The sequence below is a fragment of the Pseudophryne corroboree genome, chromosome 10 (genome assembly GCF_028390025.1).
Source record: "Pseudophryne corroboree isolate aPseCor3 chromosome 10, aPseCor3.hap2, whole genome shotgun sequence".
Classification (NCBI taxonomy): domain Eukaryota; kingdom Metazoa; phylum Chordata; class Amphibia; order Anura; family Myobatrachidae; genus Pseudophryne; species Pseudophryne corroboree.
In genome coordinates, this window is record NC_086453.1 from 2,096,507 (window position 1) to 2,111,553 (window position 15,047).

General features: G+C 49.7%; 1 protein-coding gene across 1 annotated transcript in view; it reads left to right on the forward strand.

Annotated features, from left to right (window-relative positions):
* LOC134966846 (ephrin type-A receptor 8-like) overlaps window positions 1-15,047 on the forward strand; it is a 196,577-nt gene that overhangs the window by 123,281 nt on the left and 58,249 nt on the right. The window contains exons 5-9 of the mRNA XM_063943890.1: window positions 4,769-5,104; window positions 5,906-6,030; window positions 8,689-8,851; window positions 12,192-12,288; window positions 12,423-12,490. Of these exons, the coding sequence (XP_063799960.1) occupies window positions 4,769-5,104; window positions 5,906-6,030; window positions 8,689-8,851; window positions 12,192-12,288; window positions 12,423-12,490 (789 nt within the window). The remainder of the gene's footprint in view (window positions 1-4,768; window positions 5,105-5,905; window positions 6,031-8,688; window positions 8,852-12,191; window positions 12,289-12,422; window positions 12,491-15,047) is intronic.

The following is a 15,047-nucleotide window of genomic DNA, read 5'->3' on the forward strand; positions in this document are numbered from 1 at the left end:
TTGGCGCTGACTTGTGAGCTGGCAAGTCCCTTCTGTGTCCTTCTGACAGATTTTACTGTGGGTCCCGGAGTGTCTGTGGTGTGTTTGTGCACGTGTGTGACATGTCTGAGGCAGGGAGCTCTTCCCCTGAGGGAGCCATTTTAGGGACACAGAGTTGTAATGTGGTGGCGCTGCCGGCACACCACGAGCCTGAATGGGTGAAAGAATTACGTGATAGTGTGAATCATATCAGTAAGAGATTGGATAAGTCTGAGTCTCATGCAGGAAGTTGGAGAAAATCTGTCGTAGACGTGATTTTTAATAGTTCTGCTTTTTCATCCACAGGGGACCCCTCTGGGTCACAAAAAAGGTCATTTGCACAAGTAGTACAGAACGATACCGACACGGACTCTCACTGCTGTGTCGGCACTAGTGACTCCAGGGGAATAGATCCAAAGTTAGCAAAAAACATACAATACATGATTATTGCTATAAAGGAGGTGTTAGAAGTTACTGAGGCCCCTCCTTTACCTCAGGAGAAGGCTTACTTTAATAAAGAAAAGAAAATTAATGTAACTTTCCCTCCATCTTATGAGCTGAACAGTCTCTTTGAGGGAGTCTGGGCAAATCCCAAAAAGAAATTCCAGATTCCCAAAAGAATTCAGGTAGCTTATCCTTTCCCGGCTGAGGACAGGAAAAGATGGGAGTCACCCCCCGTTTTGGACAGTACCCTGTCACGTTTAACAAAAAAGATAATTCTCCCTGCGCCTGGGACGGCTTCACTTAAGGAGCCGGCAGACCGCAAGTTGGAGACTACGTTGAAATCTATTGATGTGGCCAATGGGACACTACTCAGACCAACCATTGCCTGTGCGTGGGTGAGTAGTGCTATTGAAAAGTGGTCAGAAAACTTGTCATCAGACATAGACACAATAGATAGAGACGAGATTCTCCTAACATTAGGTCATATCAAGGATGCTGCTGCATACATGCTAGAAGCCATGAAAGATATTGGTCTCTTGGGATCAAGAGCCGCTACCATGGCAGTATCAGCTCGGAGGGCATTGCGGATTCGCCAGTGGAATGCTGACGCAGATTCCAAAAGGAATATGGAGGCTCTCCCGTATAAGGGTGAGGCCTTGTTTGGAGATGGGCTAGATGCCTTAGATTCTGCGGCTACCGCAGGTAAGTCGACATTCTTACCTAATGCTCCTGCGCCGGCACTCTAAGATGCAGTCCTTTCGGCCCAATAAATACAAAAAGGGTAAAGGTTCCCCTTTCTTTGCAGGTAGAGGAAGGGGAAAAGGAAAAAAGTCTGCAGCGTCTCGAGGATCGCAGGAGCAGAAATCAACCTCTGCTTCTTCCAAATCTTCAGCATGACGATGGGACTCCTTTGCGGGAGTCCGCTCCGGTGGGGGCACGTCTAAAACTATTCAGTCAGTTCTGGGTTCAATCTGGCCTGGACCCGTGGATCCTACAAATAGTGTCCCACGGGTACAAACTAGAGTTTCAAGCGAACACAGACAGGGAGGTAGTTGCAGCAGCAATACAAAAATTGTGTCAGGATCAAGTCATTGTGCCGGTCCCCTTGTCACAACAAGGAGAAGGGTTTTATTCAAGCCTCTTCGTAGTTCCGAAGCCAGACGGCTCGGTCAGACCGATTCTAAACCTGAAAACACTGAATCTCTACCTGCAAAGGTTCAAGTTCAAGATGGAATCTCTGAGGGCAGTGATTTCCAGTCTGGAAGAAGGGGACTTCATGGTGTCAGTGGACATAAAAGATGCCTACTTACATGTTGCCATTTATCCTCCACATCAAGCTTATCTGAGATTCGCAGTACAGGATGGCCATTACCAATTTCAGACGTTGCCGTTCGGACTCTCCACGGCTCCGAGGGTGTTTACCAAGGTGATGGCGGAGATGATGGTCCTCCGACAGCAAGGAGTCAATATTATTCCTTACCTGGACAATCTCCTGATAAAAGCGAGGTCCAGAAAAAGGTTGGTGCAGAACATTGCACTCTCCCTGACAGTTCTTCAACGACACGGTTGGATCATAAATTTTCCAAAGTCACAGTTGGAACCGACGACAAGATTGTCTTTTCTGGGGATGATACTGGACACAAAAATGCAGAGGGTATTTCTTCCAGTGGAAAAGGCTCTGGAGATCCAGAGAATGGTCATACAAATTCTGAAACCAACAAGAGTGTCGATTCATCAATGCATTCGATTGTTGGGAAAGATGGTAGCGGCCTACGAGGCCATACAGTTTAGCCGATTCCATGCCAGAGTATCACAGTGGGACCTGTTGGACAAGTGGTCCTTATCCCATCTACACATGCATCAGAGGATAATCCTGTCATCGAAAGCCAGAATTTCGCTCCTGTGGTGGCTACACAGTTCTCACCTCCTAGAGGGACGCAGGTTCGGGATTCAGGACTGGGTCCTAGTAACTACGGATGCAAGTCTCCGAGGCTGGGGAGCAGTCACTCAAGGGGAAAGCTTCCAAGGAAGATGGTCAAGTCAGGAAACTTGTCTTCACATAAATGTTCTGGAGTTGAGAGCCATTTACAATGGCCTTCTACAAGCGCTGCAACTTCTTCAAGATCAGCCCGTACAGATTCAGTCGGACAATGTAACAGCAGTAGCGTACATAAACCGTCAGGGCGGAATGAAAAGCAGAGCGGCAATGGCAGAGGTTATAAAGATCCTCCTCTGGGCAGAAAGACATGCAACAGCTCTGTCGGCAATTTTCATTCCGAGAGTGGACAACTGGGAAGCAGACTTCCTCAGCAGACACGACCTCCATCCAGGGGAATGGGGCCTCCACCAAGAAGTCTTTGCAGAGGTGACAGGTCTTTGGGGAGTTCCTCAAGTAGACATGATGGCATCTCGTTTCAACAAGAAGCTTCAGAGATATTGTTCCAGGTCGAGAGACCCTCAAGCAATAGCAGTGGATGCACTAGTGACCCAGTGGGTATTTCGGACGGTGTATGTCTTCCTTCCACTTCCTCTGATACCAAAAGTTCTCAAGATCATAAGAAGAACAAGGGTTCGAGCAATCCTCATTGTCCCAGACTGGCCGAGGAGGGCTTGGTATCCAGATCTTCAGGAGTTGCTCATAGAAGATCCTCGGCCCCTGCCTCTTCGCGAGGACCTGCTGCAGCAGGGGCCATGTGTGTATCAAGACTTACCGTGGCTACGTTTGACGGCATGGCTGTTGAGCGCCGGATCCTAGCCCGAAAGGGTATTCTCAAAGAAGTCATTCCCACTCTTATTCAGGCCAGGAAGGGAGTCACGTCTCGACATTACCACCGTATTTGGAGAAAATATGTGTCTTAGTCTGAAACCATGAAGGCTCCAACGGAAGAGTTTCAGTTAGGACGTTTTCTCAATTTTCTCCAGGCGGGTGTGGATGCGGGCCTACGATTGGGTTCAATCAAGGTCCAGATTTCGGCCTTGTCCATTTTCTTTCAGAAACAATTGGCCTCCCTTCCAGAAGTTCAGATGTTCGTGAAAGGGGTTCTGCACATCCAACCTCCATTTGTGCCTCCGGTGGCACCATGGGACCATAACGTGGCATTGCAGTTCCTTCAATCGGATTGGTTTGAACCTCTCCAGGAGATAGAGTTGAAGTTTCTCACTTGGAAAGTGGTCATGCTGTTGGCGTGGCATCCACAAAGCGGGTGTCTGAGTTAGGGGCCTTGTCTCACAAGAGCCCTTACTTGATCTTCCATGAAAATAGGGCTGAGTTAAGAACTCGTCAGCAATTTCTGCCTAAGGTGGTTTCTTCTTTCCATATAAACCAACCGATTGTGGTGCCAGTGGCTACTGACACCTTCACTGCTTCAAAGTCTCTGGATGTGGTCAGAGCTTTGAGAATTTATGTCGCAAGAACAGCACGGATACGGAAAACGGAGGCTCTGTTTGTCCTGTATGCTCCCAACAAGATTGGGTGTCCTGCTTCTAAGCAGACTATTGCGCACTGGATCAGAGGTACGATTCAGCACGCTCATTCCACGGCAGGATTGCCAGTACCAAATTCGGTGAATGCCCATTTTACTAGGAAGGTGGGCTTATCCTGGGCGGCTGCCCGGGGGGTCTCGGCATTATAACTTTGCAGAGCAGCTACTTGGTCAGGGACAAACACGTTTGCTAAGTTTTACAAGTTTGACACCTTGGCCGATGAGGACCTAAAGTTTGGTAAATCGGTGCTGCAGGGTCATCCGCACTCTCCCGCCCATACTGGAGCTTTGGTAAAACCCCATGGTACTGAAGTGAACCCCAGCATCCTCTGGGACGTATGAGAAAACAGGATTTTAATACCTACCGGTAAATCCTTTTCTCCTAGTCCATAGAGGATGCTGGGCGCCCGTCCCAGTGCGTACTTTACCTGCAGTAGTTATTTTGTTATAGTTTTACACAGGTGTTGTTTTACAATTATTTTCAGCTCGTTGCTGCAATAGTTCATGCCCGTTGGCGTGTGTTATGTTGAATGCCATGGCATGGTTGAAGTGTGAGCTGGTATGAATCTCACCGTTGGCTTAAAAGTAAATCCTTTTCTCGAAATGTCTGTCTCCCTGGGCACAGTTCCTATACTGAGGTCTGGAGGAGGGGCATAGAGGGAGGAGCCAGTTCACACTCTGGAAAAGTCTTAAAGTGCCCATGGCTCCTGTGGAACCATCTGTACCCCATGGTACTGAAGTGGACCCCAGCATCCTCTACGGACTAGGAGAAAAGGATTTACCGGTAGGTATTAAAATCCTGTTTTCTGTCTTTTCACTCTCAGGTCCGCCGTCTGCTCCTGTCAGTCTCATCTCCAGCGTTAATGGCACCACTGTAACCTTGGAGTGGAACCCACCGCGTGACCCAGGTGGGCGCAGAGACGTCACATACAATGTCATTTGCCGGCGCTGTGCTTGGGACGCGGGCCAGTGTGAGCCCTGTGGGGGAGGGGTTCGTTATACCCCCCAACAGATGAGCCTAGCAAAGACCTCCCTGACGGTGGCAAATCTCCAGGCCCACATGAACTACACCTTCTGGGTGGAGGCCGTCAACGGGGTGTCCGACTTCAGCTTGGAGCAGCGGATGTTCTCCACAGTGAATATAACCACGAACCAGGCAGGTAGGACCCTAATACCTATGTGTTATCCTTCCTGTGGTATTCTGTCATATGTGCGCTGTGATGTCATGTCCGCCCTGGTACACGCAGCCATATACCCAGGGGTCACCGAGCGTGGATTCCCGTGTCTTACTGTGGCCATGGTGGTGATGGGAACGCTATGTGGGTGTGCCTGCACTAAGGAATTTCTACAAATCTCTCATATATATATATACAGTTTGCGTAGTTATATTGTTATATGATCGTACACAGTGGGTCTGATGCGGGGACAGACGCTGCATCCACACTGGGTGTGATAATATACCGCCCTGTGCACTAGCGTGTGCCGGAGATTGCATGCCCTGAGCCGCTCACACGCTGCGCACCACCGGTGGTTCTAGAAAAGCCACCATCGATGCACCATCATGACCACCATCGACACCTACACCAGCCCATGGCAGGCGCAGTAGCCTTTATGGGCGTATAGAACGCAGCCCGCTTCCCCTGACACGCCCGCATGGCAGAGATTCTCTGCGTTCTCTTTGGCTATGGAGGCACTCGGAGAATCAGTGTTTATCACATGTGCATCGCGGTTGCGACAGCGTATGCAGCTGCTGAGTATGTTGCGATGGCTCCGGAGGGGCGTCTCTTCCTTGTGGGTGGCTGCCTCGCAGTTCCGTCACTGTAAATGATCGCTGCTGCGTCAGCGTTACCACTGCATCTGAATGAGTCCCGGTGCACGACCCACGGTCAGGTCCTTACTGTTGTAAGCATGCAGCGTTATACCGGGGACGCCACTGACAGCAGCTTCTCAATGGTCTGTAGCCCCCTCACAGGTGGTGGTCATTCGCAAGGAGAAGACCGCCGAGAACAGCATCACCCTCATATGGCAGGAACCCGACCAGCCCAACGGCATTATCCTGGAGTATGAGATCAAATACTTCGAGAAGGTGACAATAACCATATATTATCATGTGCTTGGGGGACAGTATCAGTGGGGGGCAGAAGACACCAACCCGCCCTGAGGTTCCATAGCGTACGCCCCACTGCAGGCAGCACAGTGTTAGCAGCTTCCGTCTGCGTCTTTATGGAGGGAAGAGTCTTAGGGGCCCATTTATCAAGCAGTATTTGCCGCTATGGGGTCTATTCAATTGAAGTCGGGATTGCCGTCAACTCGGAAAGACTTCAGTTTCCGACTTTTGGTCGAATCAGGATTTGACCCATTCAATGGAGCTGCCGTTTTTCCGACTTGACGGCAATTCCGCCTTGTTGGAAAACATGTGGCTCGGCGGATTAGCTGCGGATCCACGTTTTTGTTTTTTTTAATTTGCGGCCAATTCTGACAGTTTTTTGGCCAGTTTTCGACAATGCTGATCCAACTTCCAAAAAAGTCGGAACACCGTTATTGTAAACGGGCAAAACCTGTATGAAATGCCCGGAAATTGAATACTGCACTGTCGGATTCTCTCCCTTTATGTTATATTAATGCTAGAGCAGATGTAATGTGGCGGGCACCCACCAGGAGAAGGACAGCAGTGACCTCTATCTGCACCTACTCATGTGGCTGGGAATGGACAGAGCAGATGGTGACAGTGTGGTGGGGACAGCAGAGCAGTTACAGCCATACCCTCTAGGGCCCCTCCCTATATACCATGGGCAAAGCTCTGGGGCCCCTACCTTTATATCCTGAAGAATACCTCTAGGGCCCCTCCCTATATACCATGGGCAAAGCTCTGGGGCCCCTACCTTTATATCCTGAAGAATACCTCCGTGGCGTCTCACTATATACCTTCGGGAAACCTCTGGGCCCCTCCCTTTATATCCTGAAGAATACCTCCGGGGCGTCTCACTATATACCTTCGGGAAACCTCTGGGGCCCCTCCCTTTATATCCTGAATAATACCTCTGGGGCCCCTCCCTATATAGCCTGAGGGATACCTCTAGGGCCCCTCACTATATATCTTCAGGAAACCTCTGGGGCCCCTCCCTTTATATCCTGAAGAATACCTCTAGGGTCCCTCCCTATATACCCTGGGGGAAATCTCTAGCGCCCCTCACTATATACCCTGGGGAAACTTCTAGGGCACCTCCCTATATACCCTGGGGAAACCTCTATGTCCCCTCCCTATATACCCTGGGGGAAACCTCTATGGCCCCTCCCTATATACCCTAGGGATACCTCTGGGGCCCCTCCCTATATATCCTGGGGAAACCTCTAAGGCCCCTCCCTATATACCCTGTGGGAAACCTCTGGCGCCCCTCACTATATACCCTGGGAGAAATTTCTAGGGCCTCTCCCTATATAGCCTGAGGGATACCTCTGTGGCCCCTCCCTATATACCCCGGGGGATACCTCTAGGACCCTTCCCTATATACCCTGGCAAATCCTCTAAGGCCCCTCTCTATTTACCCTGTGGGAAACCTCTCGCGCCCCTCACTATATACCCTGGGGAATCCTCTAGGGCCCCTCCCTATATACCCTAGGGGAAACCTCTAATGCCCTACCCTATATACCCTAGGGGAAACCTCCAAGGCCCCTCCCTATATACCCTAGGGGAAACCTCTATGGCCCCTCCCTATATACCATGGGTGAAACCTCTAGGCCCCCTCCCTATATACCCTGGGGAAACCTCTCCTGTAAGCTCCACATAGAACACCATCCAGTACTGACTCCTATCCTGTAGGAAGGAAGTTACTGTATGCCCAGGCTCCATCCATCCTTTCCCCACACTTGATTGGACAGGATGGGGCTCAAGCTGTGTGCTTGTGTCTCAGCACAGTTATAGTAATACAGGACCTGTAGCTACTCTCTATCTCAGCACAGTTATAGTAATACAGGACCTGTAGCTACTCTCTGTCTCAGCACAGTTATTATAACACAGGACCTGTAGCTACTCTCTGTCTCAGCACAGTTATTGTAATACAGGACCTGTAGCTACTCTCTGTCTCAGCACAGTTATAGTAATACAGGACCTGTAGCTACTCTCTGTCTCAGCACAGTTATTATAATACAGGATCTGTAGCTACTCTCTTTCTCAGCACAGTTATAGTAATACAGGACCTGTAGCTACTCTCTATCTCAGCACAGTTATTGTAATACAGGACCTGTAGCTAATCTCTGTCTCAACACAGTTATAGTAATACAGGACCTGTAGCTACTCTCTGTCTCAGCACAGTTACAGTAATACAGGACCTGTAGCTACTCTCTATCTCAGCACAGTTATAGTGATACAGGACCTGTAGCTACTCTCTATCTCAGCACAGTTATTGTAATACATGACCTGTAGCTACTCTCTGTCTCAGCACAGTTATAGTGATACAGGACCTGTAGCTACTCTCTATCTCAGCACAGTTATTGTAATACATGACCTGTAGCTACTCTCTATCTCAGCACAGTTATTGTAATACAGGACCTGTAGCTACTCTCTGTCTCAGCACAGTTATAGTGATACAGGACCTGTAGCTACTCTCTATCTCAGCACAGTTATTGTAATACATGACCTGTAGCTACTCTCTGTCTCAGCACAGTTATAGTAATACAGGACCTGTAGTTACTCTCTGTATCCTGTACATCCTCTCTGACCTTCCGTATTGTTCTTGGCCTCCAGGACAAGGAGATGCAGAGTTATTCTACTCTGAAGGCTAAGGAGACCCGAGCGGTAGTGACTGGCCTGAAACCCTCCACCCGCTATATCTTCCAGGTCAGGGCCCGCACCTCGGCTGGCTGTGGGAGGTTTAGCCAAACTGTAGAGGTGGAAACCAATAAGGCAGGTAAGTGAGAAACCCACCTTAGAAGGATACGAAGGCTACTGACTACAGAATGCAGAGGAATCCTCACCATGAAGATCTTCATATCTAATATCTAACCCTCATAACTCTCATGTACTAAGCTGTAACTGACTAATACAGTAACACTGGGGCGTACCATACAGCGACCCTTTCACCCCCTGTACTGAGCGTCTCACCCTACAGGATACTGTAACACTGGGGCGTATCAGTCAGTGACCCTCACACCCCCTGTACTGAGCGTCTCACCCTACAGGACACTGTAACACTGGGGCGTATCAGTCAGTGACCCTCACACCCCCTGTACTGAGCGTCTGACCCTACAGGATACTGTAACACTGGGGCGTATCAGTCAGTGACCCTCACACCCCCTGTACTGAGCATCTGACCCTACAGGACACTGTAACACTGGGGTGTATCAGTCAGTGACCCTCACACCCCCTGTACTGAGCGTCTCACCCTACAGGACACTGTAACACTGGGGTGTATCAGTCAGTGACCCTCACACCCCCTGTACTGAGCATCTGACCCTACAGGACACTGTAACACTGGGGTGTATCAGTCAGTGACCCTCACACCCCCTGTACTGAGCGTCTCACCCTACAGGACACTGTAACACTGGGGTGTATCAGTCAGTGACCCTCTCACCCCCTGTACTGAGCGTCTGACCCTACAAGACACTGTAACACTGGGGTGTATCAGTCAGTGACCCTCTCACCCCCTGTACTGAGCGTCTCACCCTACAGGACACTGTAACACTGGGGCGTACCAGTCAGTGACCCTCACACCCCCTGTACTGAGCGTCTCACCCTACAGGATACTGTAACACTGGGGCGTATCAGTCAGTGACCCTCACACCCCCTGTACTGAGCGTCTCACCCTATAGGACACTGTAACACTGGGGCGTACCAGTCAGTGACCCTCACACCCCCTGTACTGAGCGTCTCACCCTATAGGACACTGTAACACTGGGGTGTATCAGTCAGTGACCCTCACACCCCCTGTACTGAGCGTCTCACCCTATAGGACACTGTAACACTGGGGCGTATCAGTCAGTGACCCTCACACCCCCTGTACTGAGCGTCTGACCCTACAGGACACTGTAACACTGGGGTGTATTAGTCAGTGACCCTCTCACCCCCTGTACTGAGAGTCTGACCCTACAGGACACTGTAACACTGGGGTGTATCAGTCAGTGACCCTCACACCCCCTGTACTGAGCGTCTGACCCTACAAGACACTGTAACACTGGGGCGTACCAGTCAGTGACCCTCTCACCCCCTGTACTGAGCGTCTGACCCTACAGGACACTGTAACACTGGGGTGTATCAGTCAGTGACCCTCTCACCCCCTGTACTGAGCGTCTGACCCTACAGGACACTGTAACACTGGGGTGTATCAGTCAGTGACCCTCACACCCCCTGTACTGAGAGTCTGACCCTACAGGACCCTGTAACACTGGGGTGTATCAGTCAGTGACTCTCGCACCCCCTGTACTGAGCGTCTGACCCTACAGGACACTGTAACACTGGGGCGTATCAGTCAGTGACTCTCGCACCCCCTGTACTGAGCGTCTGACCCTACAGGACACTGTAACACTGGGGTGTATCAGTCAGTGACCCTCACACCCCCTGTACTGAGCGTCTCACCCTATAGGACACTGTAACACTGGGGCGTACCAGTCAGTGACCCTCACACCCCCTGTACTGAGCGTCTGACCCTACAAGACACTGTAACACTGGGGCGTACCAGTCAGTGACCCTCACACCCCCTGTACTGAGCGTCTCACCCTATAGGACACTGTAACACTGGGGCGTACCAGTCAGTGACCCTCACACCCCCTGTACTGAGCGTCTGACCCTACAAGACACTGTAACACTGGGGCATACCAGTCAGTGACCCTCACACCCCCTGTACTGAGCGTCTCACCCTATAGGACACTGTAACACTGGGGTGTATCAGTCAGTGACCCTCACACCCCCTGTACTGAGCGTCTCACCCTATAGGACACTGTAACACTGGGGCGTACCAGTCAGTGACCCTCACACCCCCTGTACTGAGCGTCTCACCCTATAGGACACTGTAACACTGGGGTGTATCAGTCAGTGACCCTCACACCCCCTGTACTGAGCGTCTCACCCTATAGGACACTGTAACACTGGGGCGTATCAGTCAGTGACCCTCACACCCCCTGTACTGAGCGTCTGACCCTACAGGACACTGTAACACTGGGGTGTATCAGTCAGTGACCCTCACACCCCCTGTACTGAGAGTCTGACCCTACAAGACACTGTAACACTGGGGCGTACCAGTCAGTGACCCTCACACCCCCTGTACTGAGCGTCTCACCCTATAGGACACTGTAACACTGGGGCGTACCAGTCAGTGACCCTCACACCCCCTGTACTGAGCGTCTGACCCTACAAGACACTGTAACACTGGGGCGTACCAGTCAGTGACCCTCACACCCCCTGTACTGAGCGTCTGACCCTACAGGACACTGTAACACTGGGGCGTACCAGTCAGTGACCCTCACACCCCCTGTACTGAGCGTCTCACCCTATAGGACACTGTAACACTGGGGTGTATCAGTCAGTGACCCTCACACCCCCTGTACTGAGCGTCTCACCCTATAGGACACTGTAACACTGGGGCGTATCAGTCAGTGACCCTCACACCCCCTGTACTGAGCGTCTGACCCTACAGGACACTGTAACACTGGGGTGTATCAGTCAGTGACCCTCACACCCCCTGTACTGAGAGTCTGACCCTACAGGACACTGTAACACTGGGGTGTATCAGTCAGTGACCCTCTCACCCCCTGTACTGAGAGTCTGACCCTACAGGACACTGTAACACTGGGGTGTATCAGTCAGTGACCCTCACACCCCCTGTACTGAGCGTCTCACCCTACAGGACACTGTAACACTGGGGCGTATCAGTCAGTGACCCTCACACCCCCTGTACTGAGCGTCTGACCCTACAGGACACTGTAACACTGGGGTGTATCAGTCAGTGACCCTCTCACCCCCTGTACTGAGAGTCTGACCCTACAGGACACTGTAACACTGGGGCGTATCAGTCAGTGACCCTCACACCCCCTGTACTGAGCGTCTGACCCTACAGGACACTGTAACACTGGGGTGTATCAGTCAGTGACCCTCACACCCCCTGTACTGAGCGTCTGACCCTACAGGATATACTCTACGAATGCCCAATCCGTGTATATAGAGTATGTTGTGTCTGTATGTACTAAGCAGACGTGTGTTACATGTCTATACCATGTATGATGTAATACTGTAAGTTATCTGTGCTTGTGTCTCAGTGGCTCTCAGATATGACACTATGACGATCGTGTGGATCTGCCTGACGCTAATTATAGGCCTCATTGTACTTCTGACTGTGCTGATCTGCAGGAAGAGGTGCGTCCACAATCCCCCGTCCCTGTCTTCTATTTATTATTATTACCAGTTATTTATATAGCGCACACATATTCCGCAGCGCTGTACAATGCAATGTCTCATGTCTGCAGCTTGTCTGTCTGTCTGTCCTGCAGGCACTGTGGATACAGCAAGGCTTTCCAGGACTCCGACGAGGAGAAAATGCATTATCAGAATGGGCAAAGTGAGTTCCTATCAGAGCAATGGTATCCGTTTAGATGGTCGACCATGTTATGGTCGACAGTCATTAGGTCGACCACTATTGGTCGACATTGACATGGTCAACATGGACACTTGGTCGACACATGAAAATGGTCGACACATGAAAGGTCGACACATGAAAAAGTCGACATGAGTTTTTAATTTTTTTCTTTTGGGGAACTTTTCCATACTTTACGATCCACGTGGACTACGATTGGAACGGTAATCTGTGCCAAGCGAAGCGGTAGCGGAGCGAAGGCACCATGCCCGAAGCATGGCGAGCGAAGCGAGCCATGCGAGGGGACGCGGTGCACTAATTGGGGTTCCCGGTCACTTTACGCAAAAAAACGATACCAAAAAAAGTAAAAAAAAACTCATGTCGATCGTTTCATGTGTCGACCTTTCATGTGTCGACCATTTTCATGTGTTGACCATGTGTCCATGTCGACCATGTCCATGTCGACCAATAGTGGTCGACCTAATGACTGTCGACAATAACAACCTCGACCATTCATACCGGAACCCAGAGCAATTAGGGTCATTATTATTATTAGTCTGCAGAACAGTATATACAGGGAGATGTGCAGCAATGTGTGATAGAGTCTGTAATGTAACACTACATTACATATATACATTATATATGACAGAAAGCAGATCCTCTTCTCCTAACATCATCTTCTCCTAACGCCCTCTTCTCCTAACGTCCTCTTCTCCTAACGTCATCTTCTCCTAATGTCATCTTCTCCTAACGTCATCTTCTCCTAACGTCAACTTCTCCTAACATCCTCTTCTCCTAATGTCATCTTCTCCTAACGTCATCTTCTCCTAACGTCCTCTTCTCCTAACGTCTTCTTCTCCTAACGTCATCTTCTCCTAACATCCTCTTCTCCTAACGTCATCTTCTCCTAACGTCATCTTCTCCTAACGTCATCTTCTCCTAACGTCCTCTTCTCCTAATGTCCTCTTCTCCTAACCTCCTCTTCTCCTAACTATCTCCTAACCTCGTCTTCTCCTAACCTCCTCTTCTCCTAACGTCCTGTTCTCCTAACGTCCTCTTCTCCTAACGTCTTCTTCTCCTAACGTCATCTTCTCCTAACGTCATCTTCTCCTAACATCCTCTTCTCCTAACATCCTCTTCTCCTAATGTCATCTTCTCCTAACGTCATCTTCTCCTAACCTCTTCTCCTAACGTCATCTTCTCCTAACGTCATCTTCTCCTAACGTCATCTTCTCCTAACATCCTCTTCTTCTAACGTCATCTTCTCCTAACGTCCTCTTCTCCTAACCTCCTCTTCTCCTAACTATCTCCTAACCTCGTCTTCTCCTAATGTCTTCTTTTCCTAACGTCCTCTTCTCCTAACGTCCTCTTCTCCTAAAGTCCTCTTCTCCTAACATCATCTTCTCCTAACGTCCTCTTCTCCTAACGTCCTCTTCTCCTAACGTCATCTTCTCCTAACATCCTCTTCTCCTAACGTCATCTTCTCCTAATATGATCTTCTCCTAAAGTCATCTTCTCCTAACGTCAACTTCTCCTAACATCCTCTTCTCCTAACGTCATCTTCTCCTAACGTCCTCTTCTCCTAACGTCCTCTTCTCCTAACATCCTCTTCTCCTAACGTCCTCTTCTCCTAACTTCCTCTTCTCCTAACGTCATCTTCTCCTAACGTCATCTTCTCCTAACGTCCTCTTCTCCTAACATCCTCTTCTCCTAACGTCCTCTTCTCCTAATGTCTTCTTTTCCTAATGTCTTCTTTTCCTAACGTCCTCTTCTCCTAACGTCCTCTTCTCCTAAAGTCCTCTTCTCCTAACATCATCTTCTCCTAACGTCCTCTTCTCCTAACGTCATCTTCTCCTAACATCCTCTTCTCCTAACGTCATCTTCTCCTAATGTCATCTTCTCCTAACGTCATCTCTCCTAACGTCAACTTCTCCTAACATCCTCTTCTCCTAACGTCATCTTCTGCTAACGTCATCTTCTCCTAACGTCAACTTCTCCTAACGTCCTCTTCTCCTAACACCCTCTTCTCCTAACGTCATCTTCTCCTAACGTCCTCTTCTCCTAACATCCTCTTCTCCTAACATCCTCTTCTCCTAATGTCATCTTCTCCTAACGTCATCTTCTCCTAACGTCCTCTTCTCCTAACATCCTCTTCTCCTAATGTCCTCTTCACCTAACCTCCTCTTCTCCTAACTATCTCCTAACCTCGTCTTCTCCTAACCTCCTCTTCTCCTAACGTCCTCTTCTCCTAACGTCCTCTTCTCCTAACGTCTTCTTCTCCTAACGTCCTCTTCTCCTAACGTCTTCTTCTCCTAACGTCTTCTTCTCCTAACGTCATCTTCTCCTAACGTCATCTTCTCCTAACATCCTCTTCTCCTAACATCCTCTTCTCCTAACGTCATCTTCTCCTAATGTCATCTTCTCCTAATGTCCTCTTCTCCTAACCTCCTCTTCTCCTAACTATCTCCTAACCTCGTCTTCTCCTAACCTTCTCTTCTCCTAACTATCTCCTAACCTCGTCTTCTCCTAACCTCCTCTTCTC